The sequence below is a fragment of the Manis javanica genome, chromosome 4 (assembly GCF_040802235.1).
Source record: "Manis javanica isolate MJ-LG chromosome 4, MJ_LKY, whole genome shotgun sequence".
In the NCBI taxonomy this organism is placed as follows: domain Eukaryota; kingdom Metazoa; phylum Chordata; class Mammalia; order Pholidota; family Manidae; genus Manis; species Manis javanica.
Genome location: NC_133159.1, coordinates 182,800,047 through 182,827,823, shown reverse-complemented (window position 1 = coordinate 182,827,823; position 27,777 = coordinate 182,800,047). Strand labels below are relative to the sequence as shown.

General features: G+C 48.7%; 3 protein-coding genes across 12 annotated transcripts in view; 2 read left to right on the top strand and 1 right to left on the bottom strand.

Moving 5' to 3' along the window:
- Nucleotides 1-2,789, top strand: part of CYBC1 (cytochrome b-245 chaperone 1) — a 6,620-nt gene extending 3,831 nt beyond the window's left edge. For all 5 annotated transcript variants that reach the window (XM_036997328.2, XM_036997325.2, XM_036997329.2 and 2 more), the window contains one exon: nt 174-2,789. In XM_036997328.2, coding sequence (XP_036853223.1) covers nt 174-294 — 121 coding nt within the window. In that variant the 3' untranslated portion in view covers nt 295-2,789. The remainder of the gene's footprint in view (nt 1-173) is intronic.
- On the bottom strand, nt 1,665-27,677 carry HEXD (hexosaminidase D). 6 transcript variants are annotated; one of them, XM_073236161.1, is made up of 13 exons: nt 27,551-27,677; nt 25,940-26,077; nt 15,193-15,302; nt 10,728-10,815; nt 7,141-7,305; nt 5,835-6,018; nt 5,067-5,138; nt 4,442-4,637; nt 3,657-3,721; nt 3,033-3,111; nt 2,864-2,965; nt 2,623-2,712; nt 1,665-2,090 (listed from the first exon to the last, which is right to left on the bottom strand). In XM_073236161.1, exons 2-13 carry the CDS (start codon nt 26,021-26,023, stop codon nt 1,883-1,885), a joined length of 1,443 nt encoding a protein of 480 aa, XP_073092262.1. In that variant the 5' UTR covers nt 26,024-26,077; nt 27,551-27,677; the 3' UTR covers nt 1,665-1,882. The 6 variants fall into 6 exon arrangements, with proteins under 6 accessions (XP_073092262.1, XP_036853208.2, XP_036853209.2 ...); XM_036997313.2 differs by lacking the exon at nt 3,657-3,721 and adding an exon at nt 3,574-3,656 and having other exon boundaries at nt 3,033-3,138; XM_036997314.2 differs by lacking the exon at nt 3,657-3,721 and adding an exon at nt 3,574-3,656.
- The window catches only part of OGFOD3 (2-oxoglutarate and iron dependent oxygenase domain containing 3), a 39,910-nt gene continuing 39,739 nt past the window's right edge, over nt 27,607-27,777 (top strand). The window contains exon 1 of the mRNA XM_017641473.3: nt 27,607-27,777. The gene's annotated coding sequence lies outside the window, so the exon portion shown is untranslated.

Here is a 27,777-nt window from a genome sequence, read left to right as displayed (position 1 = left end):
TCCTCGCAGGGACAGGACAGGGCTGAGCTGGGGTGCGAGTGGGGACCAGGACAGGTGCTGGGTCCTGGTGGGGAGTCCCAAGGGTGTGCAGGTGGGTGGTCTGGGGTGAGGCTGGCACTGTGGTGGGGCGCCCCCGCAGTAACCCCCTCCCTCCCACTGCTGGCCTAACCCAGTGATGTGGAAGCCATCGCCAAGCTCATCACCGCCTTCCTGGAACTGCACCGCCTTGAGAGCCCCGTGGAGCTGTCTCAGAGCAGCGACAGTGAGGCTGAGGGCCCTGGGCGCCAGAGCTGACGCCCCCAGAGCCCCCAGAGCCCCCAGCCTGGGTTCTCTTGGCGCCCCCAGAGGCCTCACGGGCTGCTGGCGGGTGTTCCTCTTCAGCCCCGGCTACGTTCCTGGCAGCCCCGGAGCCAGGCCTTTGGCCATCCCTGCTGCTTGCTTCTGCCCTCTGAACAAACCCACAGGCTGGGCCTTCCCTGCAGGCCTGAGGCGTCCGGGGAGGCACGGGCCCCAGATCCGCCTCCTGGAGTCACATGGTCTCTGCCGGCGCAGTGTGGGTTGTGAGGGCAAAGGCAGCATGGCCTGGTCTGGACAGACCCACCCCACAGCCCACCAGCCAGAGCCTCTGAAGTAGGAAGGGCACCAGGCTCCCCACAGCATTGGGCAGGGCTGGGGGGTGGTTTGCCAGCCCCAGTTCTATAGGATTTCAGCTCCCAGAGTACAGGGAGGCTTCAGCAGGCGAGGGAGCAGCCTGCAGCCAGGTCAGGCTCTGAGGACACTTGCACTGGCTTGTCCCCAGGAATCCCAGTGTCTCCCCCATCCCACCAGCATCCCTTCTCTGGTTGGATGACCTCATTGGGGCTTACCCACTGGCTGCCAGGCTGCAGGGCAGACACCGAGGGGCCCACCTGGCTGCCAGGCTGCATTCGCTCCCGAGGCCTCCCCAGTGCAGCCTGCTCTGCCCCAATGGCGCTGCAAGGACCCTAAAGGGCTCCAGTCAGGCTGTCACAGCACCTAAGCAAAGGCATCTTGGCTAGAAAAGGTCTCTTCTAGCCTTGGGCAGTGCTTAAACACCAGGCCTCTCTCAGAAATGAGATTTCCAGCTTTTCTTGAACCCTGGGAAGACCTGGTAGTTGAGCCCCTTTGCGTGTGGCAGGAAGTAGGTTGGGCTCACTGCCACCTCTGGGCCCGGGCAGCTGCGACTACCCTGAGCTGGGTCCCCAAGAGCACCCTGAGGTGCTAAGGAGGCTGCGTGGGAAGGGCTGGGCAGACCCAGAAGGCAGTGCCGCCCAGACCCCAGGCTGCGGCCCTCTGTCTGAGAGTGAGGACATTCATAAGGGCTCTGGAGAAATGCGGCCCCCTCCCTTCTCAGCGTGGCCACCTACCAGCCTTTGTTTAGGAACAGTCATTTAACCATGCCCAAGTTAGGCTGTTACATGGCTAAGTCTGAAATGCTTTTGTTGCTGAAGTAAAGTGTGAAACGGTGTAATTGGTTTCTGGTGGGCTGGGAGGCGCTCTAGTCTGGCTGGTTGGCTCCCCTCCCCTGGGGCTGGGTTGTCGGGGCCCGGTGCTAGGGTTGAGGTGGGCCTGGGGACCCCGTGAAGGGCTTACTGCAGCCAGCTAGGACCAGGGCAGCAGTGAGGTCTCAGATCTCCACAGGCACGTCTAGCTTGTGCTTTTTATTTCAAAGGAATCAAAGGTCTACGCACAGATCAGGAGGCCCGCCTGGCAAGCTTTTTCCTTCGGTGTTTCCTACTTCCTCTCACTGCCTGGTGCTGCCATCAGCGAGAGGCAATTGTGGTCTGGTGTAGCTGGGTGAGGCTGTGGGGGGCACACTTGGCCCAGTGACGGCCAGGCCAACAGCCCACACTCGGCACCCCCCTCAGGGGTCCTGACCTGTGTCGGGGCAGGGGCTGGCCAGCAGGGGTGGGGGGCCAGCCGCCTCGCTGAGGTCCTGCAGCAGACCCTGTAGCCTCTGCAGGCTGGGATGCACGTTCTCCTCCAGCCACTCCTCCACGGCGTCTGGGTAGAAAACGCGCCGTAGGGCGGCCTGCAGTTCCTGCTCAAGGGCGCTCCACCTGGCCAGGAGGCTGGGAATGGCAGGCAGCAGTGAGCCCAGGGAGCACACCTGTCTGCCCCTCTGCAGGACGGCCATCAGCACCGGCCGCGTGGGCTTGGTGGGGATGACTGAATGACGGTCACATTCTGACACCTGAAAGTGGGATGCACTTCACAACTGGCTGGCAGGGTTTTGGTGCACAAGCTTGTGCACAGCAGACAGCATCTTAACACGCAGTGGGGACAGTGTTGGCCTCAGCTCAGCACCAGAAGCCAGGAGAGCACAGGGAGGGCTGGCCTGCCCACAGGACCCATCCCCGCGGTGCTGGGGAGGACACAGCAGGCCCAGAACTGACCCAGGCAGCCTGGCGTGGCGATGAGCCCTGGCCCCTGCCTGGGCTTTCAGCTGGGAAGGCCCTGGCTTCTCTGACACTGAAGGCACAGCTGGGTTAGGAATTCCTGGCTGTGACATCTAGAAAGCCTGTCTTAGTTCAAAGGCAGCTGTCACAGAAAGCTGCTGCCAGGGGTAGAGGACCCAGGTGAGCAATGTGGGAGGGCAGCTACCTGAGCACCTGGGGCCGGATGTGCTGGACCATGACGGGGTGGATGAGCCTCCGCCTGCGATGGTAGTGGCTGAACCAGCCGGTCACATACCTGGGGGCAAACCACACTCAGAGGTGGGTAGTACCACATTCTCGGGGTGTTTTAAATATACCTTTGAAAAAACTGAAGTCTGGTTGCAATGTAAAAAGGTTGTTCCCCTAGGAGGTCTGTGCAGGGGAGGGGCTCGCCACTGCCCACTCACCTGTCCCGCTCCAGCAGTGCGTCCACAGAGCTGCGCAGCTGCAGGCTGACTTGCGTGACGAGGGCCAGGATGTCGCTGCCGGGGAAGGAGGCGGCCTCCTCACTGCAGAGAGCCCGTGCTGAGACAGTGGACTGCCAGGGGGAGGCAGGGCCGAGGGGAGGGTGGTCACCTTGCAAAGTCGGTTATTTCCAGGCTTGAAATCCCGAGAAAGTCCTCCACTCTTGCTTTCACATCTTCAGCAAAGCCTCCTGAAACCAACCGCAGATGGAGGCAGTCTGGAGGGACAGGACACTGGACCTGCCCTGGCTGCACCGGGCGGACCTCTGGGCCCTGGGCAGTGGGCAGAGCGACCCGGGAGGACTGGTGGCCAGGCCCAGCAGTGCCCCCACCAACCCCATGGGGAGCGCAGCAATGGTGAGCCTGCTGCTCCCCCTTGCACACAGGGAAAGTGGAAAATGGAAATAAGCTGAATGTCACTGGCAGCATGGCCAGGGAGGGTGCCATGATGCTGCAGGGGGTGAGCCTTCCTGCCAAGCAGGAACCACCCTGCACTGCCCACCGCTCCCCAGGGGTCCGGGGCTTCTGCAGCAGTTTGAGCAGCTACCAAGAAGGAGAGCAGAGTCCAGCCTGGAGGGGACAGCAGGCAGGGCGAGGGGACCCGGCTCTGTGCCTCCTGCCACCTGTCTGCCTGGGAGGGGTGGGGGCTGTACCGCGGAGCAGCGACTGCAGACAGATGGCCAGGGACGGGATCCCCACGGGCAGCAGCTCACACAGCACAGAGAAGTGGTCGTACCTGAGTCCAGGAGAGGGGTGCTCAGTTTCCGAAGCCCATGCCACACAGCATGTGTGCATGACTCCCTGCATGACAGAGTGGGCATCTGAAAGCTTCCACACAGCTGGCTGCTGCCTGTGTCCCCAAAAGCCCTGCCTGGAGCTCACTCCTCTGTGGCCGCCCCCCTCAACCCGGCGTAAGCTCATTTTTGACTCAGCTTTGCGAGGTCCCAGGGTCAGTGGGGCCTGGGGGGCCCAGAGCTCTCTTCCCCAGGCCCTGCTGCCAGCTGCCTCCTGTGGGTTCAGGGCACTTGCCCTCCCCCAAGGAGGGGCCACCCGGCCTCCCCTCCACCCTCCCAGTGGCCAGGACTTGGCCTGGAACAGGGGCTTGTTTTATTTGTAGTCCTACTTTTCAAATGATGTGAAATCCTGAAAGAGCCGAAATCTGCCCTCTTGCCTCCGTGTACAGGATGCAAATTTATATGTGGCTTCTCAGAGGCCGGGTTGTGGACCGTGAACACGCAGAAATGAAAGGGGCTCAGGAGGGCCAGCATGCCTGGGGCCTGAACACCTTTAGGGGGGCCTCTTTGCAGAGTTTGGGGCAGCTGCAGGGTGTGAAAAGCCCAACTCCAATGTGCACCTGCCCCTTGGGGCCCAGGGTCTTCCCACACGGTGCTCAGAGCTGGCCCTTCCCGGTAGCCGGCTAGGGAAAGGCAAGCCCGGACGGACGAGCCGAGGAGGGGAAATAGGCACTGTGTCGGCCCTGGGGCAGGCCAGGGGGAGCTCCCAGGGCCTGCGCAGCCTTACCTCTGCCAGCCGGTCACGATGATGCCCTGCAGCATATCCACTGGCCCGCCGCCTGCCACCTGCAGCCACTGCATGTGGTTTCTGAGGTGGTGCTCGATGGGGGTCAGGGCCTGACTCGCCCCCGTGGCCCCTTTGAAGGCACTGGCAGCCCACAGCCGGGAAAAACCACACTCCCGGTACTTTTCCATGAGAAGGGCTGAGCGAGAAAGCAAGAGGCACGATGGGCCTGGGTCCTGAGGAGGCTGCATGCCAGCCCTGCATCAGGAATCCCCGGGCAACACCATGCTTGTCCAGACAGAAAACCCAGAGGCGTTAGCTGCTGCGACTGCCAGCTTTAGCTCCCCACAGGCTTCGGTCTCAGTGAGACCCCAGCCGTTCAACAGTGGCCCTCAGTTCACCCGTTCGTTAGCAAAACACCGTGGAGAATAGGTCACCCTGTGAGTGGCCTGGGCTGCAGGACGCATGCTAAGGGGTGCTGTCCCAGGGCCAGCTGGGGCTCGAGGTGACAGGCGATTCACAGAATTCTGACAGCCACGTGACCAAGACCCTGCACTCCCACAGCTGGGCAGTCACAGCTACAGGGTCTGGGGGCGGTGACGGGTCTCCCCCAGCAACGAGTACTGACCTTTGCCATGGATGTCCAGGTCGGCCCCGTAGTCCCAGAGCACAGGCTCCACCAGCTGTGGCACCCCCGATGCTGGGGGCAGAGAGGCCGTGAGTGCTGAGCCCCATCTAGAAACGTGTTCCTCCAGCCTATGCTCCGTGTGTTAGAATGGAACACAAGCGTCTGTTTGAGGACATACGGATTTCAAGTACAGACCCAACATCATGCTGTTTTTGGTGGTAAATGCCACAACCACAAGCCAGCCAGCTTTGGAAACAACCAGACTCTTGGAGTCTGAAGTGTGCGCCTCCAGGCAGGGGCCTGGAGCTTCCTACGGGTCCCGTGCTGGCACCCTGCAGCAGGGATGCACTGCCAACGATTCACTTCTGGTTCATCTCAGCCCCACTGGCCACACGCGGTTGCCTTGAGGACGCCTGAGCCTGGCAGTGGCGTGGGCACTGGGACTCAGGGTCCCCGTGCTGTCCCAAAGCCTCAGGCAGGCAAGCCCCAGGACCTGGGAGCTGTTACCACCCTTGGTGCACCGGCACCCGCAGGGCTATGTGAGGTTGTGTGGGGCCCTTTCCCTGCCCCACCCCTAGGGCCTGGTTCCCAAAACATCCTTCAGGGGAAAGGCATTTTCCTGTGAGAATACTGGAGTGGGTAAGCTGCCTGAGGCTGAAGCCTCGTGCCGGCACCTCCTCCCAGTGGCCGGGTCAGGAACACACGGCTTCCTCCCCTCATGGCCCCAGGAAGCCCCACTGGGGGCAGCCTGCTCCCTAGGCTGCTGACCTGAGAGCTGGTCCTCGGGGATGGCACGCAGCATGTCGTCCCACACCAGGGGTGTCGTGGTGGGGTGCTGGGCCAGAACGTGGCTGGCCACCGCCTTCATGTGGGACAGACACAGTTTTGCTTTGTTGTTCTGTCCCTGCTGCAGCCACTGTTTTGAGGCCTCACCTTCCCCAAGGTAATAGACCTGGAAGTAAGACAGGACGGGCTTGCCCCCGGCTCACCCACCCTTGCCGGCAGACAGTGGAGTTCAGGCCGGGCCTGAGGCCCTAGGCAGCTGCCTTGGCCAGGGGGTGGAGAGTGACCCTGCCTCTTCCAAGAGCTGACCCTCCACTGTCACCTCCTTTGTTCACAGCGTGGGACACAGTGGCCACAGGGCAGAGAGCACCCAGATGTCCACCTACAGAAGAGCAGATAAACACAATGTGGCCACCCGCACATGCATGTCCCTCAGCCACATGCAGTGGGGCGCCGACACCCCACAATGTGAAGCTCAAAACCTGATGCTCAGACACTCAAGGCCGCACACTGTAGGAATCCACTTATTTGGACATCCAGGAGAGGCAGGTGGTCCATGAACACAAAGGAGACAAGGGTGCAGGAGTTGGGGGGGCCGCTAATGGGGACAGGGCTTCCACTGGGGAGATCCAAGGTCCTGGAACTACTAACAGTGGAGAGAGGCACATGGCACTGAACACACTTGGCAGTTACTGAATCACACGCTTTAAAATGGCTACAGCAGTAAGTGTTATGTAATGTGCATTTTACTACAAAAAGAAAATTCCCTTGGAAGAAAAAGCTCAAGCTCTGGGGCTAAAATGATCTGTAACCCCCACAGCCAAGCTCAGGTCCAGCTGTGCTCAGCGCTCCAGTCCCTGTGTCTGTTCCTGGAGGAGGGAAGTGGCAGGTTGGGGGGTGTCACTGGCAACCACGGCCTCAAAGTACACCCCTCCCCACCCCACATTTCTTCCCTGGGGAGAGAGTCACCAGCTCAAACACAGCCTCCGGCCGGCTGAGAACTGGCTCTGCTGCTGGAGGCTGGGGGCAGGATGGCCATTTTGGCCGCAGGCCGCCCCTCATCGGCCCCACAGCGCCTGCATGGACTAGGCGGTCTGCACCCAGCTTTACCTTGCTCAGCTCAGCACCAGCACGCCACCTCCCTGGGGACTCTCCCCACCAGCACCTTCACCCTTTGGGATGCGGGCTATTTCTCTATTTAGGAGAAGAGGCTGCCAGGTGGGAGGAGAGGCCCTGCAATACAGAGCCTGCTTGCTGCAGAACTGGGGCCCAGCCGCTGGCAAGTACCCACCTCATCACAGCCGATGTGGAGCCACCGGGTGCCCGGGTGCAGCTCCATGACCTGGCCGATCATGGTTCGCACCAGTGCCAGGGACTCGGCCTCGTGGGGGCTCAAGGTGTTGGGGAAAAGCGCCACTTCCCGGAGGTGAGCAAGAGCGTCATGCTTCAGCACAAACTGCGGAGAGAGGGCAGGAGGCAGCTCAGTGACGCGGGACAGAAGCTCGCACCTGAGCCCCCTCCGCTCCTGGCTGCTGCCTGGCTTGAGCCGGCAGGCTTGGGCTTCTCCATGTCCGCCTCTTGTGCCTGCTCAGGGTCACCAGGAGGCCACTGGGAGCTGTGAGCTGCCAGCATCGGCCACCCATCGAGGCCCTTCTCTTCCCCCATGCTGGCAGGACTGAGGGAGAAGGCGGGAAGACAGGCTCACGCAGAGTCATGGCTGGGGGCTTCTCAGCATGGTGGAAGAGGTCAGTGACTCGCCTCCCGAACAAGCACCAAATGGAACCATTTGTCAAAATAACCATTTTGGGGCTCCAAACAAAGGTGAGCAACACACCGGGAGGCGAGTGCTCAGGAAGAACCTTGGGGGAAGGCAGCGCTCCTGTGGCTCCTTGTCTAGGCTGCCCCCCCGACTCGGCTGGCTCCGGCTCTGGTCTCCCACACTCAGGTCCCCATGGAGCAAGCTGCCCACAGGTGGCCCTGAAGACGAGGACGGAAGCACACGCTCCCCTTTCACCCCAGCTGGCTGGGGAGTGGCGGCAGCTTGAGAACTGGCGGAACTGAGTGCACCCTGCCCCCTGCAGAGGCATCAGCAACCCCACAGCTGGGGACACCCTCAGATTAAATCCAGGCAACTTACAACCACCCACAGGGGGAAAAAGTCAGACTTGCTGTATTACCTGAACTGTCTAGTTTTCAGTGAAAAATTTTCAAAAGTGTAAATAAACTAGAAAGTGGAACCCAGACAGGAGAAGAACAAGTCAATAGAAACTGATATTGAGTGGGCCCAGATGTTGGATTTACCAGACAATTATGTCAAAAAAAACTATTAGGAATATGTTCCCAGAATTAAAGAAAAATCCATTCACAGGGCTCAGCAATACTTTTGAAACATCAAAAGAAAGAGTCAGTGATTGGGACAATGGATCCACAGAAATTATTCAATCTGAATAACAGAAAAGGTAGAAGAAAATGAACAGAGCTTCAGAGACCCATGGGGCAACACCAAGCATACAAATATATGTGCACAGGGAGTGTCAGAGGGAGAGGAGGGGACAGATAAACACTTGAGGAAATGGCCCAAAACTTCCCAAAGGCAATGAAAACCAATAATCTATGGAACCAAGAAGCTCAACAAATCCCAAGTGAGACAAATGTAAAGAAACCCAATGTAGACACATCATAACCAAACTTCTAAAAGGCAAATGCAAACAGTCCTAAAAGCATCATAACAAAACAAAACATAGAAGGGAAAACAACACAGTTGATGGTCAATACACCATATTCATGGATTGGAAAAATCTACATAGTAAGGAGGTAATTTTTTTCCCAACTGATTTATAGATTTAGTACAATTCCAACCAAAATCACAGCAAGGTCTCGTAGCTACATAGAGAAACTGACTCTATATATGGAAAGGCAAAGGAACTAAAACAGTCAAAACATTTCTGAAAAAGAATAAAGTTGGGGGAATCTCATGACCTAATTTCAAAACTTACAGCTCTAACAATCAAGACGTGGTGCTGACAGAGGATCAGCGAGGCGGAATAGTCTAGATATAGATGCTCACAATAGGCTGACTTTGGACAAAGATATAAAAGCAATTCAAAATTTTAAAGAAAGGACAGCTGTTTCAACAAACAATGTTGGCACAATTGGTTACATACCATATGCAAAAAAAAGAACCTCAACACCTCATACAAAAGTTACATCAAAATGGATTTTAAGTCTCGGCAGAAAATGTGCACCTGTAAGACTTTAGAAGAAAACAGGAAAACCTTGTGACCTGGTGACCATCAGAGTTCTTAGGAATGACAGCAAAAGCATGATCCATCAAAGAAGAAACTGATAAACTGGATTTCACCAAAATTAGCCCTTGCTTTTGAAATACACTAAGAAGATGAAAAGCACAGATTAGGAGGAAATATTTGCAAGTCATGTATCTAACAAAAGATTTGTATCCAAAATATACAAAGAACTTTAAAAACTCAAAAACTTAAGAAAATGAAATGGGCAAAATACTTCAACAGTTATTTCACCAGAGAGGAGGTAGTGTGGCAAATAAACGCATGTAAAGGCCCTCCTCCAGAAGGGACCAACCTGAGGACTACTTGACTTTGGACTTCTGGCCTCCAGAACTGTGAGAGAACAAATCCCTGTAGTTGTCAGCCACCTGGTTTGCGGTGCTTTGTTACAGCAGCCCCAGGAAATTTGTCCACTTGAGAGCAGTCAGGACCCTTACACAGGTGGGCTGGAGGAGTGTGGTGTGGCCAGGCTGTAGTTTGTGACCTGGGGTGGGGGGTGTGAGGGGGAGAGTGATGTGGGGGACCATATGGTCTTTATAGCAGGTCAGGCAGCTTAGACAAGGGTGGTGACAGTGGGATGGAGGGAATGCTGAGTCACAAGATGGGCCCAACTACAGAAACACGGACGCCTGAGGCTGGAAGGGTCTCCCGATGGAGACACCAAGCAGCATGCTGGAGATGGGGCCCATGGGGCCCTGAGGACAGGAAAGAGAGGCAGCAGAAACAGCATCATCTAGAAAAAGTACAGTGAGAGGAGAGGGTCTCCCGAGGAGCCAGGGGGATCACATCTGGTAGCACCTACAGGATGGAACACAGCTCAGGGAAGCTGAGGCACAGCTACAGTTGGGGGAGCAGGAGAGTGTGGGGTTCCGGACTTGCTGGTGATGACCAAAGCCACTGGACTTCATGACTGGAAAGGCACCAGAGGCCTCAGAAGGAATGCTCTGCAGGAGGATGTGGTCCCCGGGGGTGGGCAGTGATGAGAACCCAGAGAGCACAGCTGGTCAGGAGTCAGGGAGAAAAGCTGAAGCATGTGGTCACTGGAGAGGACCCCGGAAAGCTCGCTCTGAAACATAAGCGTGAGGTATGGGGACGTGCGGGGACAGCTCCTGATGTCCCGCTGAACAACGATGTGCGGTGTACTCTCTGGAGGAAAACACTACCAGATGGCTGCAAAATCCATGTTGTGTTTAGTCTGTTTCCTGCTGTCTCATGCAGATGTAGGATGCACAGCTCACAGGCTTGGGAAGGGTTAGCAGTTTTCCATGGGAAAAGGACATAAAAGCAGCACTTGGTGCTGTACCTTACCTTATACAAGCTCATCCCGATGAGCACAAGCTAGAAAGAAAACCTCCTGACGGGGCTCATAGGCATCTGCACCCACTCTGACTCTTGCCCTCTGTTCCATGGACGGAGGGTGTCTGGACCTAGTGCTCATGCTCTCTGCTTTTCACAGGGCAGGGGCTTCTGGGGGCGAGACTCTCGTGCAGCGCTGAGCTACTCCCAGCCTGCACCAGCCATGGCCGTGAACTGAGCCCCAGCTGGGCCCCTGCTAACCTCAGGTCCTCCCACTTACCTCCATGTGTCCGAAAGTCTGCACCAAGGGAATGACCTCTAGCTCGCTCAGTGTGGCCAGATGCAGGATCTCTCTGATTTCAGAGGGGCTAAAGAAACAAAGATCACCCATGTAGGTTCATGCCAGTTCCTGTTCACACCAACTGTTCACTCCAGCTCCCATTCACACCCTGGTTCCCTTTCACACTCTAGCCCCCATTCACACTCCTCCGATCTCTCTACATCAGGATCCTGGGGGCCTTTCCTGGGAAAACTAGTATGGTCATTAACTGAAAAGCAAAACAGATATTCTTATGGTTTCAGAGAAAGCTCCCACTCTAGAATTTGGGAAAACAGTGTCCTGTTATGTCCTTAAGTAATGGTTTGCTTTTTACAGCTGTTCTTACCCAAATTATGTAAGCAGTTGAAGTGGTTTTACAAGAATCTGGCCACACATGGAATCATAGCCTAGGGTAGGAGTCAGCAGATGGGCCTAAGGGAGCCTGTTTCTGTACAGGCTGGACCTAAGAATGGTTTCTATGGATCAATGACCAAAAAAAAAAAAAGCCAGAGATCAAGCAATATATGGAGACAAATGACAACAATAATTCAACACCACAAAATCTGTGGAATGCAGTGAAGGCTATGCTAAGGGGGAAATATACTGCAATACAGGCCTACCTCAGGAAAGAAGAACAATCCCAAATGAACACTCTAAACTCACAATTAACGAAACCAGGAAAAGAAGAATAAATGAGGCCCAAAGTCAGTAGAAGGAGGAACATAATAAAGATTAGAGCATAAATAAATAAAACCGAGAAGAATAGAACAATAGAAAGAATCAATAAAAGCAGGAGCTGGTTCTTCGAGAAAATAAACAAAATAGATAAACCCCTAGCTGGACTTATCAAGAAAAAAAGAGAGTCTACACACATAAACAGAATTAGAAATGAGAAAGGAAAAATCACTACAGACACCACAGGTATAGAAAGAATTATTTGAGAATACCATGACAAATTATATGGTAACAAACTAGATAACCTAGAAGAAATGGACAACTTTCTAGGAAAATACAACCTTCCAAGGCTGACCCAGGAAGAAACAGAAAATCTGAATAGACCAATTGCCAGCAAAGAAATTGAATTGGTAATCAAAACACTACCCAAGAACAAAACCCCTGCACCAGATGGTTTCACTGCTGAATTTTATCAAACATTTAGTGAAGGCCTAATACCCATCCTCCTCAAAGTTTTCCAAAAAGTAGAAGAGAAGGGAATACTCCCAAACTTATTATATGAGGCCAGCAACACCCTAATACCAAAACCAGACAAAGACACCACAAAAAAAAAAGAAAATTACAGACCAATATCCCTGATGAACATAGATACAAAAATACTCAACAAAATATTAGCAAACCGATTTCAAAAAATACATCAAAAAGATTATCCATTATGATCAAAAGGGATTTATTCCAGGGATGCAAGAATGGTACATTTCAAAATCCATCAACATCACACACCACATCAACAAAAAGAAGGACAAAAACCACATGATTATCCCCATAGATGCTGGAAAAGCATTTGACAAAATTCAACATCAATTCATGAGAAAAACTCTCAACAAAATGGGTATAGAGGGCAAGTAACTCAACATAATAAAGACCATATATGACAAACCCACAGCCAACATCATACTTAACAGCGAGAAGCTGAAAGCTTTTCCTTTAATATCGGGAACAAGACAAGGATGCCCACTCTCCCAACTTCTATTCAACATAGTACTGGAGGTCCTAACCACAGAAATCAGACAACACAAAGAGTCTTGCAATGCAAATTGGCAAGGAAGAAGTTAAACTGTCCCTCTTTGCAGAGGACATGATATTGCACATAAAAAACCCTAAAGAATCCACTCCAAAACTACTAGAACAAATATCTGAATTCAGCAAAGTTGCGGGATACAAAATTAATACACAGAAATCTGTTGCATTCTTATACACTAACAATGAACTAGCAGAGAGAGAAATCAGCAAAACAATTCCATTCACAACTGTATCTAAAAGAATAAAATACCTAGGAATAAACCTACCCAAGGAAGTAAAAGACCTATACCCTGAAAACTATAAGAGACTCTTAAGACAAATTAAAGAGGACACTAATAAATGGAAATTCATCCCATGCTCTTGGCTAGGAAGAATTAACATTGTCAAAATGGTCATCCTGCCTAAAGCAATCTATAGATTCAATGCAATTCCTATCAAAATACCAACAGCATTGTTCAACGAACTAGAGCAAAGTGTTCTAAAATTCATATGGAACCACAAAAGACCCTGTATAGCCAAAGCAATCCTGGAAAGGAAGAATAAATGTGGGGGTGGATTACACTCCCTGACTTCAAGCTCTACTACAAAGCCACAGTAATCAAGACAATTTGGTACTGGCATAAGAACAGACCCATAGACCAATGGAACAGACTAGAGAGCCCAGATATAAACCCAAGCATATATGGTCAATTAATATATGATAAAGGAGCCACAGATATACAATGGGGAAATGACAGCCTCTTCAACAACTGGTGTTGGCAAAACTGGACAGCTACATGTAAGAGAATGAAACTGAATTATTAACTCCATACACAAAAGTAAACTCAAAATGAATCAAAGACCTGAATGTAAGTATGAAACCACAAAACTCTTAGAAGAAAACATAGACAAAAATCTCTTGAATATAAACCTGAGCAACTTTTTCCTGAATGCATCTCCTCGGACAAGGGAAACAAAATAAAAAATGAACAAATGGGACTACATCATGCTAAAAAGCTTGTGTACAACAAAAGACACCATCAGCAGAACAAAAAGGCATTCTACAGTATGGGAGAATATATTTGTAAATGACAGATCCGACAAGGAGTTAACATCCAAAATAAATAAAGAACTTACATGCCTCAACACCCAAAAAGCAAATAACCCAATTAAAAAATGGGCAGAGGATATGAAGAGACACTTCTCCAAAGAAGAAATTCAAATGGCCAACAGGCACATGAAAAGATGGTACACATCATTAATTATCAGGGAAATGCAAATTAAAACCACAATGAGATACCACCTCACACCAGTTAGGATGGCCAACATAGAAAAAACTAGGAATAGCAAATGCTGGCAAGGATGTGGAGAAAGGGGAACCCTCCTACAGTGCTGGTGGGAATGTAAACCAGTTCAACCATTGTTGAAAGCAGTATGGAGGTTCACCAAAAAACTAAAAATAGAAATATCATTGACCCAGGAATTCCACTCCTAAGAATTTACCCTAAGAATGTAGGATCCCAGTTTCAAAAAAACATATGCACCCCTATGTTTATTGCAGCACTATTTACAATAGCCAAGAAATGGAAGCAACCTAAGTGTCCATCAGTAGATGAATGGATAAAGAAGATGTGTTCTATATACACAATGGAATAATATGCAGACATAAGAAGAGGGAAAATTGTAGCTGTTGCAACAACATGGGTGGAGCTAGAGGGTATTATGCTCAGTGAAATAAGCCAGGTGGGGAAAGAAAGTATCAAATGATTTCACTCATCTGTGGAGCATAAGCAAAAGCAAAAAGTGAAGGAAAAAAACAGCAGCAGAATCACAGAACCCAAGAATGGACTAACAGTTACCAAAGGGAAAGGGACTGGGGAGGATGGGAGGGAAGGGAGGAATAGGGGGCATTATGATTAGCACACATAATGTAGCACGGGGACATGGGCATGGGGAAGCAGTATAACACACAGAAGACAAGTAGTGACTCTATAGCATCTTACTAGGCTGATGGACAGTGACTCTAATGGGGTATGTGGGGCGGACTTGATAATGGGGGGAGTCTAGTAACCACAATGTTGCTCATGTGATTTTATATTAATGATACCTATATATATATAGAATGGTTTCTACATTTCACAATGGTTGAGATAAATCAAAAAAAGAATAATTTGTGACATGTGAAAAGTGATATGAGATTCATATTTCAGTGTCTGCAAAAGAGTTTTGTGGGAACACAGCCACGCTGCTCATGTCCACATCATCTGTGGCTGCTTTAGGCACCTAAGTAGTTGTAACAGAGACCAGACAGGACACACAGAACATTATAAGTTTTTTTAAAGCTTCACCAATTTGGTAGCCAAAATGGCATTTCATTGTTGTTTTATTACTATCATATGCTTATTGGCTATTTTATTTTTTATCTTTTTTGGTGTCTCAGATAAACACCCTTTGCCCTCTGCATAGCTACAGACGTACGGCTGGGAGGCTGAACCATGGACCACAGCTCTTCCTTGTGGGGGATCCTAGCTGATGCTTGTGTTCCTTTTTAAGTATTTCCAAATTCTCTTTGGGGAACATGTTCTGTTTTTTTTAAATAACCAAAGGCAAGCTTTTAAAAAGATAGTAAAGACTGCCTTGTTGCTGTTAATTGTCACCACCACCCCACGTTGCCCACACACCCCAGCACCTGTATGCGTGCGTGGCTCGCAGCAACCTCAGGTGGCCGTTGTATGGAAACATGTCTTCATACTCAATAAGGAGGCCGTTTGCACCCAGGGCACGGAACAAAGGAAAGACCTGGGGACAACAGAGATGTCACTGAGGGAGGGTCTCTGGAGGCTGGTGACACATGCACGGTCTGTGGACTTTTCTCACCTCTGGACGTGGACGTGGTAGATACATTTTCCTGCAAACTTTTAACTTTGTGTTCTGCAAAGCAAACTCCCCAATGAGGTGAGACGTTCCCGTGACACCAAGGGGCAGGCTGCACACTGGCGAGAAGCTGCCTTTAAGCAGCAGCCAGCTGAGTGGGGCGCCAGCTCCGAGCCAGAGGCAGCTGCTCCTCTGGGAGAGATGCGGCCCAGAGCAGCCTTCTGGCGCAGAGGGACCTGGGGCCGGGGCGGAGCCTGCAGGGCTCTGCGCGGGAAGAGGAGGGAGGTGGAACGAGGCTCGGCCACTCCAGCCAGGCTCCTGGGGGCCCCTCCTGGTCCTCCCCCACCACTTTCTCTATTTCAAAGACATGAATTCCTATCCTCAAGGATTTGGGGGACCAGTTCACATCTGAGATTGAGATTTTCTTGAGTCTGACATCAAGGTGGGGGTGAAGAGCCCAGTATGGGTGCTGACAGAGGGCTCCCTGCACGTATTTAACCCATCTGCAGATAGGTGCTGCTGGGGACTTTACACGATCGTAGCACTCTTGCTGATGTTACGGTCAATGCTTTCTATCCCAGAGAACACGGAACATCCTGAAGCAAGCTGGATGGAAGGAGACCCACACAGGACCAAACATTTGTCATGATAATTGATAGAAAGGGTAATGGAGAACTGACTCCAAATTACAAAGAGGCTGACTGCCGGTGCGGGGAGTAGGCTGACCCCGGGGAGACCTGCGAAGCAGTGAAGCGGGACAGTCGCAGTGTGTCCCTCTTCCCCAGTGAGCGGACTCGCATTCCATGTTGGCCCCTTGTGCAGTCCGGGCACCTGGAGGCCCACTTGGCCTTTCTTTACTCGGGGTGGGTGGCAACTTTTGGGCTAAGCCTGGCCTGGGTGAGTCTGGGGGCTAAGAGGGCGGGGTTTCTGCATGACTGCACAGACATGCCAATGTGGGCATGTTCTAGAGATCGAGCCCCCATGCATCTACCGTCATGATTCAGCATTCTGCCAACTTTGTTTCACCTAATTTCTACTTTTCTTTTCTGACTGGAGTATTTTAAAACAAATCCTAGCACTGTATCTTTCCACCTACAAATACTTCAATGTATCTCCCTAATAATGACTTTATAAAAAGCAGTACCCCCCACAATCCATTATTCCACCTAACCAATAATTCCTTAATTATCATCCATGTTCAAATTTTCCTGTTTCTAAGATCTTTTCATGCCTGGCTTGTTTGAACCCGATTCAGACAAGGCCCACAGGTGCATTTTTTTTAGTGCATCTTGTAATGTTCCTTTGATTTTTAGCAGTGTCTCTCTTTCAAAACTTGTACTTGTGGAAGAAGCGAGCATATGTGTGGTTTTCCAAAAGTGGATTGGACGAACAGTTTTCTCAAGATGCCCTCGAGCACATCCCCGTTCCCCACTCCTGTGCATGGTAGTCAGACCGAAGGTGTGACTGGATCCAGTCTCATCCCTTTGCCAAGAATGTTCCATAGCGGTTCTCAAAGACACAAGTGTGGTGGTCCTGCTGGAGTGATGCTGGGCTGATCAGCGGATCTGGGGGGAATCAGCCAACTTCTGCCCAATGGGATTACCAACCACTGGCACTTACTGCCTAGCTAGCATTTCACAGGAGCAGCAGGTGGGGACTTTCCAATTATGTCCTTCCCTCTGCGTGTACTAGCTGGAATTCTTTGAGGAAGGCCTTCCTGTCAGCAACTGTTTGCGGTCACTCCAGTCCTGGTGCTGCAGCTGCAGCTTATTCGTCAGTAAATGCACTCAGTTCTTGGACGCTGATAATAATCAGTCTGTGACTTTTATACTTGAAAGGCAATTTAGCTGGATAAAAAAGTCCTTGATTCCTATTTTATCTTCTTGAGTATCTTAAATGTTACTTATTTATCTCCTGTCATGAAATGTTGCTGTCAAAATATCTGTAGCCAATCTGATTTTCTTCCCTTTATATATGACTTGGGGCTTTTTCTTCTGTGGTCAAAAGAGTTTTTCATTTCCATTTTCTTTAAAGTCCGACACATTGACTAAGGGATGTCTCAGTGTATTTCATCCAAGACAAATTTTCTTGGCATGTGGTATGCCCTTTCAACACGTAGACCAAAGTGTTCTTCAATTTCAGGAAAGTGTTTTGTAGTTTCTTAGCACTTGCTCCACAGCATTGCTTTGGTTCTCTTCGGGAACTGCTGAAAATCGGAAACAAGGCCGCAATTCTGTGCACCCCCCTCAGGAGGAGGCATCTACTCCCTGCCTTGTGTCTGGGCCGACGCCAGACATGTTTCTAAAAGAACACTAGGCTCCGGCCTTGCTGCGCCTCTCAGCACTGGCCTGACTGCCACATGGGGAGCCTGGCCCGGCCTCCGAGGGCACGAGCACCCACGCGGAACAGAACCAAGGGGCTGGCGGACAGTCAGCACTAATCCTGGGCGGTGCAGGCCTTAGTGGGCTATCAGGGGCTTCTAGTTGTCATGGGACTGCAACCCCGAGGGGGCCCAGGTCAGACAAGCAGAAGCCCCCAGTCAACCTGCAGAAAGGGGAGGAGCAATGAACTGCTGCCTAAGCCTCACAAGTTTCAGGTGGTCTGTCAAGGCGACAGCAGCTAAAACGCCCTGGTTACAGGTAACGGGCTCCCTGCCAGTCTTCCGAGCCCATCCATTGGTCACGTGTTCTGTGTCTCTTCACATTTGATTTTTTCCAGCTATTTATCTCTCAGTATTGTACTTCCTGTGGTGTCTATCCACTTCTGCTCCCACCTAGTCTTCGTTTCTGAGTTTTTTCTTTTTCTTTGGAACTTATTCTGGAGTTCTTGGGTGATCTTCTCACATCTGCCTTCGGTCACATTTCTGGGCTTTTCTATTTCTGATTTATGTTGTTCTTTCACAGTTTCTGTCATAGTACGGGCCTGTTTCGCTCACCCTGTGGGCACATTCCTGCTGCACTTTCATCACCCATCACTGTCCTCTTCATTGTCACAGTGCCTCTTATGGTATTTAATCCTTTTCTGTTGCTCATTTTCAAATGAGATGTGTTTTCCTGTATTTTTAGGAAGAGGTTCTTGTGTTCCAGATGTAAATGGGCCAACCCGGGCAGCCCCTCCTCCATCACGTACTAAGTATCAGGAGTCACAGCACCCGGGGAATCCCACCCAGTTCCTGAGTCTTCTCTCTCCTCCACCCTCATGGTCTGCCCAGCTCAGTGTGAATTCCTTCCCCAACACCATGTCCTCTGTGTGGGGCTGTCTTTCAGGAAGGAAGCTTCTGGAAGGTACTCTTGCGAGCCTTGGGGCTCCCCAGCACCCTCTTTTCGGTCTCTTTATGCTCAGCCTCGAATCGGACCCGGTCTCTCCTCGTGGGGCCTCTGCCTGCGGTGCTGTTTCCTAGGTGCTCTGGTCTTAGTGCTGCTGGAACCCCTCTCTCCTTCCCCGGCCGCACCTGCCAGGCCGCTCACCCCACATGGGTCCATTCACGTCGTGTGTGACTGGGCTCTGCTCTCTTGTGCTTCGGAATTCATGGGGATACCCTGACACCTACTTTGTGGAAGAGTGTCTTAGTTCTCTAGGCTGCCGTGACAAAGGACTACGAACAGGGGCTTAAAACAAGGAGTCACTCTCTCAGCTCTGAAGGTTGAAGCCCAAACTCGTGTCCACAGGACCCTGCTCTCTCCAAACGCTCCAGGGAATAGTCCTTCTTTTTTTTTTATGATGCATTTTTTATATTTATTTATTTATTTATTTTAATTTTTAATTTCTAATATAAAATCACATAGGCAACATTGTGGTTACTAGATTCCCCCCATTATCAAGTCCCCCACACATACCCCATTACAGTCACTGTCCCTCAGCATAGTAAGATGCTATAGTCACTGCTTGTCTGCTCTGTGCTGTACTGCCTTCCCCATGCCCACCCCTACATTATGTCTGCTAATCGTAATGACCCTTATTCCCCTTCTCCCTCCCTTCCCACCCTCCCACCCTCCCAGGTCCCTTTCCCTTTGGTAACTATTAGTCCATTCTTGGGTTCTGTGATTCTGCTGCTGTTTAGCTCCTTCAGTTTTTCTTTGTTCTTATACTCCACAGATGAGTGAAATCATTTGGTACTTGTCTTTCTCCACCTGGCTTATTTCACTGAGCATAATACCCTCTAGCTCCATCCATGTTTTTGCTAGGGGTAGAATTTGTTGTTTTTCTTATGTCTGAATAATATTACATTGTGTATATGTACCACCTCTTCTTTATCTATTCATCTACTGATGGACACTTAGGTTGCTTCCATTTCTTGGCTATCGTAAATAGTGCTACAATAAACATAGGGGTGCATATGTCTTTTTCAAACTGGGCTGCTGCATTCTTAGGGTAAATTCTTAGGAGTGGAATTCCTGGGTCAAATGGTATTTCTATTTTTAGTTTTTTGACTGCATTCCACAAAGGTTGAACTAATTTACATTCCCACCAGCAGTGTAGGAGGGTTCCCCTTTCTCCACATCCTCACCAGCATTTGTTATTGTTTGTCTTTTGGATGGTAGCCATCCTAACTGGTGTGAGGTGATACCTCATTGTGGTTTTAATTTGCATTTCCCTGATAATTAATGATGTGTACCATCTTTTCATGTGCCTGTTGGCCATTTGAATTTATTCTTTGGAGAAGTGTCTCTTCATATCCTCTGCCCATTTTTTAATCGGGTTATTTGCTTTTTGGGTGTTGAGGCGTGAGTTCTTTGTATATTTTGGATGTTAACCCCTTGTCGGATCTGTCATTTACAAATATAATCTCCCATACTGTAGGATGTCTTTTTGTTCTACTGATGGTGTCCTTTGCTGTACAGAAGCTTTCAAGTTTGATATAGTCCTACTTGTTCATTTTTGCTTTTGTTTCCCTTGCCCAAGGAGATGCATTCAGGAAAAAGTTGCTCAGGTTCATATTCAAGAGATTTTTGCCTATGTTTTTTTCTAAGAGTTCTCTGGTTTCATACTTACATTCAGGTCTTTGATCCATTTTGAGTTTACTTTTGTGTATGGGGTTAGACAATGATCCAGTTTCATTCTCTTACATGTAGCTGTCCAGTTTTGCCAACACCAGCTGTTGAAGAGGCTGTCATTTCCCCATTGTATGTCCATGGCTCCTTTATCATATATTAATTGACCATGTATAGTTGGGCTTATATCAGGGCTCTCTATTCTGTTCCACTGGTCTGTGGCTCTGTTCTTGTGCCAGTACCAAATTGTCTTGATTACTGTGGCTTTGTAGTAGAGCTTGAAGTTGGGGAGCATAATCCACCCCCAGCTTTATTCTTCCTTCTCAGGATTGCTTTGGCTATACAGGGTCTTTTGTGGTTCCATATGAATTTTAGAACTATCTGCTCTAGTTCGTTGAACAATGCTGTTGGTATTTTGATAGGTATTTCATTGAACCTGCAGATTGCTTTAGGCAGGATGGCCATTTTGATGACAATATTACTTCTTCCTATCCATGAACACGGGATGGGTTTCCATTTATTGGTATCTTCTTTAATTTCTCACATGAGTGTCTTGCAGTTTTCAGAGTATAGGTCTTTCACTTCCTTGGTTAGGTTTATTCCTAGGTATTTTATTCTTCTTAATGCAATTGTGAATGGAACTGTTTTCCTGATTTCTCTTTCTGCTAGTTCATCATTATTGTATAGGAATGCAACAGATTTCTGTGTATTTTGTATCCTGCAACTTTGTTGAATTCAGATATTAGATCTAGTAGTTTTGGAATGGATTCTTTAGGGTTTTTTATGTACAATGTCATGTCATCTGCAAACAGGGACATTTTAACTTCTTCCTTGCCAATTTGAATGCCTTTTATTTCTTTGTGCCTTCTTATTGCTGTGGCGAGGACCTCCAGAACTATGTTGAATAAAAGTGGGAAGAGTGGGCATCCTTGTCTTGTTTCCGATCTTAAAGGAAAAGCTTTCAGCTTCTCACTGTTAAGTATAATGCTGGCTGTGGGTTTGTCATATATGGCCTTTATTATGTTGAGGTACTTGCCCTCTATACCCATTTTGTTGAGAGTTTTTATCATGAATTGATGTTGAATTTTGTCAAATGCTTTTCCAGCATCTATGGAGATGATCATGTGGTTTTTGGCCTTTGTTTTGTTGATGTGGTGGATGATGTTGATGGATTTTCAAATGTTGTACCATCCTTGCATCCCTGGGGTGAATCCCACTTGATCATGATGGATGATCTTCTTGATGTATTTTTGGATTCAGTTTGCAAATATTTTGTTGAGAATTTTTGTATCTATGTTCATCAGGGATATTGGTCTGCAATTTCCTTTTTTTGTGGGGTGTTTTCCTGGTTTTGGTAATAGAGTGATGTTGGCCTCATATAATGAGTTTGGCAGTATTCCCTTGTCTTCTACTTTTTGGAAATCTTTGAGGAGGATGGGTATTAGGCCTTCACTAAATGTTTGATAAAATTCAGCAGTGAAACCATCTGGTACAGGGGTTTTGTTCTTGGGTAGTTTTTTGATTACCAACTCAGTTCCCTTGCTGGTAATTGGTCTATTCAGATTTTCTGTTTCTTCCTGGGTCAGCACTGGAAGGTTGTATTTTTCTAGGAAATTGTCCATTTCTGCTAGGTTATCCAGTTTGTTAGCATATAATTTTTCATAGTATTTTCTCATAATTCTTTGTATTTCTGTGGTGTCTGTAGTGGTTTTTCCTTTCTCATTTCTGATTCTGTTTATGTGTGTAGACTCTCTTTTTTTCTCGATAAGTCTAGCTAGGGGTTTATCTATTTTGTTTATTTTCTCAAAGAACCAGCTCCTGCTTTCAATGATTATTTCTATTGTTTTATTCTTCTCAATTTTATTTATTTATGCTTTAATCTTTATGATGTCCCTCTTTCACTGCTTAGTGCCTCATTTGTTCTTCTTTTCCTAGTTTCGTTAATTGTGAGTTTAGACTGCTTATATGGGATTGTTCTTCTTTCCTGAGGTAGGCATGTATTGCAATATACTTCCGTCTTAGCACAGCCTTCACTGTGTCCCACAGATTTTGTGGTGAATTATTGTTGTCATTTGTCTCCATATATTGCTTGATCTGTGTTTATTTGGTCATTGATCCATTGATTATTTAGGAGCATCTTATTAAGCCTCCATGTGTTTGTGAGCTTTTTCATTTTCTTTGTGTAATTCTTTCTAGTTTCATACCTTTGTGATCTGAGAAGCTGGTTGGTACAATTTCAATGTTTTTTAATTTACTGAGGCTCTTTTGTGGCCTAGTGTATGACCTATTCTTGAAAATGTTCCATCTGCACTTGAGAAGAACGTGTATCCTGTTGCTTTTGGATGGAGTGTTCTGTAGATGTCTGTTGGGTCCATCTGTTTTAGTGTGTTGTTCAGTGCCTCTGTCTCTTTACTTATTTTCTGTCTGGTGGATCTGTCCTTTGGAGTGAGTGGTGTGTTGAAGTCTCCTAAAATGAATGCATTGCATTCTATTTCCCCCTTTAATTCTGTTAGTATTCGTTGCACATATGTGGGTGATCCTGTGTTGGGTGCATATATATTTATAACAGTTATATCCTCTTGTTGGACTGTCCCCTTCATCATTATGTAATGTCCTTCTTTGTCTCGTTACGTTCTTTGTTTTGAAGTCTATTTTGTCTGACACAGGTAGTGCAACTCCTGCTTTTTTCTTCCTGTTAGTTACACAAAATATCTTTTTCCATCCCTTAACTTTCAGTCTTTGTATATCTTTGTGTTTGAGGTGAGTCTCTTGTAGGCAGCATATAGATGGGTCTTGTTTTTTTATCCATTCAGTGCCTCTATGTCTTTTGATTGGTGCATTCAGACCATTTACATTCAGGGTGATTATCAATAGGTATATACTTATTGCCACTGCAGGCTTCAGATTCGTGGTTACCAAAGGTTCAAGGGCAATTTCCTTACTATCTAAGAGTCTAATTTAACTCACTTAGTATGGTATTACAAATGACCTAAATGTTCTTTTTTATTTTTCTTCTTTTTTCTTCCTCCTCCATTCTTTTTTTTAAGGTATCATATTCTGTACTCTTTGTCTATCCTTTGATTGACTTTGGGGTTAATTTATTTGAATATGCATCTGCTTAGTAATTAATTGTTCTACTTTGCTGTGGTTTTATTTCCCCTGGTGACTGCTACTTAGCCTTAGGAATACTTCCATCTATGGCAGTCACTCCAAAATACACTTCAGAGGTGGTTTTGGGGAGATAAATTCGCTCAGCTTTTGCTTATCTGAAAATTGTTTAATCCCTCCTTCAAATTTAAATGACAACCTTGCCGGGTACAATATTCTTGGTTTGAGGCCCTTCTGCTTCATTGCATTAAATATATCATGCCACTCCCTTCTGGCCTGTAATGTTTCTGTTGAGAAATCTGATGATAGCCTGATGAGTTTTCCTTTATATGTGATCTTTTTCTCTCTCTGGCTGCTTTTAATACTCTGTCCTTATCCTTGATCTTTGCCATTTTAATTACTATATGTCTGGTGTTGTCTTCCTTGGGCCCCTTGTATTGGGAGATCTGTGCACCTCCATGGCTTGAGAGACTCTCTCCTTCCCCAGATTGGGGAAGTTTTCAGCAATTACCTCCTCAATGATACTTTCTATCCCTTTTTCTCTTTTCTTCTTCTGGTACCCCTATAATGCAAATATTGTTCCATTTGGATTGGTCTCACAGTTCTCTCAATATTCTTTCATTCTTAGAGATCCTTTTTACTCTCTGTGCCTCAGCTTCTTTGTATTCCTCTTCTCTAATTTCCATTTCATTTACTGTCTCTTCTACTATATCTAATCTGCTTTTAAATAACTCCATTGTAAGTTGCATTTCAGATATGGAATTTCTTAATGATTGAATCTCCATCCTAAATTTGTCCCTGAGTTTCTGAATATTTTTCTGTACCTTCATGAGCATGTTTATGATTTCATTTTTATTTTGAGCTCTTTTACAGGAAGACTGGTGATTCAGTTTCTTTGGGCCCTTTTTCTGGGGTTTGTGATATTTTCGTCTGAACCAGGTTCCTTTGATGTTTCATATTTCTATGTGGCGCCCTCTAGTGCCCAGAAGCTCTAGTCTCTGGAACTGCTCACCCCCTGGAGTGGGGTCGGGGTTCACAGGGGAGTGGCGCTTGTGATGACTGGGGGGAGGAAAGATCTGTTTCGTGATTCCCTGCTGCAGTGCCTGTCTCCTGTGTCAGAGCCAGTGGGCCGAGCATGCAGGTGTGAGCCTCTGTGCTTTTGCATCTGTAGCAGCCGTAGGTGGGGCCTCCCTCTGGCTGGCCTGACGCCAGCACAGTGATGCAGTTTGTAAGCCAGTGCCAGAAGGCCAAGAGGGAGGCACAGCAGGCTGTGTCTCAGTGGGGGGCCTCGGAGCTGAGCAGGCAGCCAGGGGGACAGAGCACCTGGAGCTCCTGAAAGTCCCCAACCTGCTGGGCAGAGTGCACCCAGACAACCTTATCCACCTTTCCCTTCTCCTGTGCAGCAAGCTCCGTGCAAACCCCTCCCCTTCAGCAGCTCTCTCGCTGCTAGGAAGCCTCTCAGACCGCCTACCTTTCCTTTGTCCCAGAGCTGCCTGATGTAGATCCCTGTCCTCCACAATTGCCTGAAATCTCATTCTTTCAAGTATTCCACCTGTCTTAGCTTTCCAACCCCACTCATCTCCAGAGCACCATGCAGTGTAGGTTTATGCTCGCAAAGCAAATATGCAGGGCTGGGTGTTCAGCAGCCCCAGGCTCCCACCCTCCTCCCTGCTCTGTTTCTTCCTCCCGCCAGTGAGCTGGGGAGGGGGGAGGGCCTGGGTCCTGCCGGGTCACGGCTTTGGTATGTTCCCCTGTTCCATGAGGTCTGCTCTCTTCTCCAGGTGTGTGCAGTCTGGTGCAGCCTTCTTGCCTGTTGCTCTTTTAGGATTAGTTGTATTAACTATATTTTCGTATTATATGTGGTTTTGGGAGGAGCTCTCTGTCTCACATATCACACCGCCATCTTGAATCGATCTTGGGGACGGTCCTTCTTGCCTCTTCCAGCTTCTGGTGTTGCCAGCAGTCATGGAAGCACCTCCCTCCAATCTCTGCCTCCTCGCCACATGGTGTCCCCACTGTGTCTCCACAGTCGGCCTTCTGTGTGCGTCTACGTTTCTAAATGTCCCTCTTCTTTGTAGCTATCACTCATGGGACTAGGACCCTGTACCAGGGTGACATTGCCTAATCTTGATCTCATCTGCCAAGACCCTATTTCCAAATCAGGTCACCTGCACAGGTACTGGTATGGGGGTTAGGGCTGAACTTATCTTACAGGGACCCAATGATGTCCACACAGGACGCTGTAGGTTTCTTTTGTCCTATTTTTTTCCCCTTTTTCAATCCTGGGTGCTCTGTCTGTTCATTGGGGATTTGGGGGAAACTCGGACTCATGCTGTCACGGTCATGCCCCAACCCAGAACCCACGGCTACCCCCTAAGCACCCTTACCCACAGAATGCTGCTCACAACTGCACAACCCACCCAAGGCAGAGGGCGTCCTCCAGAGAGCGAAGGAGGCACTCACCTCGGCGAGGTAGGACACCTTTGGGGGGGCCCCTTTGAGGTCCAGATGAACTAACCGCATCTTGAATGGCGAGGAAACCGACATTTTAGTATTTTTTGTGAAGTCAGATGACAAAGTCTTGTGTCTTGGCACCTATTGCTGGTGGAGAAACAGAGTCGTTAATAAGCAGAGACATCCCCCCACCCCCTGTCCCCCCACTTTCTGCTCCATTTCTAAAAGGGCCAGTTTTGCCTTATCCACTAGAAGGAAACTCATTTTACCAACATGAAAATGAACCAAATCTATCTTCATGTTCAGATAGAGGGACCTCTACCATTTAATTGTGATTTGCCCCTAAAATAGAATAGCACTGGTTTCCTTCTAAGACAGCTATGACTTGACACCAATGACTACAAAATCATTTTCTGTTTTAAAGACCCTCAGTCGCTATATAGGTACTATGCCAGTGAAAACAGCCAGGCAGCTATCTGTGAACATTTTTCAGGCCCCACAATATGCCTGTAGAAATTTTATCTTCAGTTTTATTTTACTTAAGGGTAGCATTAAAAATAATTTACACTTCTAGAGCTCAAGTCAGCTTGGCTGTGTGGAAGAAACTGCAAAAACTAGGTCAGAGAAAACTGTCTAGGATTCAAAATACACCACTGATAACTTGAAAAACAAATGGGCCCCATCAGGGCTGACTAGTCTGTATTAACCAAGGGAAGTGTCTGCATGATGACGAAGCAGCTAGGGGATATTGAAATCTTATTTTTTCCTTCTATTAAAAAACACAGAAAACAGCAGCAGAATCACAGAACCCAAGAATGGACTAACAGTCACCAAAGGGAAATGGACTGGGGAGGATGGGTGGGAAGGGAGGGATAAGGGCGGGGGGGAAAAAGAAAGGGGGCATTACGATTAGCATGTGTAGTGTGGGGGGGCACGGGGACGGCTGTGCAACACAGAGAAGACAAGTAGTGATTCTACAGCATCTTACTACACGCTGATGGACAGCGACTGTGAAGGGTATGTGGGGGGGACTTGGTGAAGGGGGAGCCTAGTAACCATAATGTCTTTCATGTAATTGTAGATTAATGATAGCAAAATTTAATAAATAAATAAACAAACAAATAAATAAATAAATAAACCAACCAAAAAACACAGAGAATTAGATGGGAAAAGGAAAGGAAATGTTTGTATATTGGTCATATGTTCAGTTCTGTAATTGAAGCTTCCTGTTCTGTGCTGGATTCATAAATCCCTGACCTTAAGGAATCCATCCTACAGAAAGGGACAGAAAATACACGCACACAGAAACCAACCAAACTGATGGAGCGGGGGTGGGGGGCTGGGGGGGGAGAAATCGTATTCAAGATACTCTCGAAAACATTCTCAAAGCAATTACCTAAATTACCAGCTGAGGGGTGGGTGAATTCGTGAAAGAGCATTCTTAAAAACTGCAATGCTCTTAAAGCTGAATTGTTTTAAAATTCTTCAGATCAAATGTATTTTCCAGGGAACAGATTCGAAGGGAAAGTCTGCGCCGAGAAACCCGCGCTGCCAGTGTGTGCGCCCCCATACTCAGAGGTCATCATGCCTGCGACACTCGCGTGAGAAACGAGCAATTACCTGCGACGGACGCACTCAAGGGCTCTTCAACGACACATTTCTGCAAAACCTGACCAAAAAGAACCGAAGTCACATTCGATCTTGTGCGCGCGGCATTTCTTGGCTTGGAGTCCCTCCTGCGCGAGGTCTGGGGGAACAAAATCATTTCAAAGACTCGGGTCAGCCATCGCCGCCTCTCGAATCAGCGGCTCGGTCTGCGGTTGTCGCGCATCCCTCCGGGCTTCCAG

What these genes read in the sequence shown, in the direction of transcription:
- HEXD (XM_036997313.2), bottom strand. Translation starts at nt 26,023, where the DNA reads ATGTCGGTTTCCTCGCCATTCAAGATGCGGTTAGTTCATCTGGACCTC. An exon ending in CGAGCCACGCACGCATACAG is followed by an intron (nt 10,816 to 15,192) that starts GTGCTGGGGTGT and finishes TTGTTTCTTTAG; the next exon opens with CCCCTCTGAAATCAGAGAGA. An exon ending in GAAATAACCGACTTTGCAAG is followed by an intron (nt 2,966 to 3,032) that starts GTGACCACCCTC and finishes GGCTCTCTGCAG; the next exon opens with TGAGGAGGCCGCCTCCTTCC.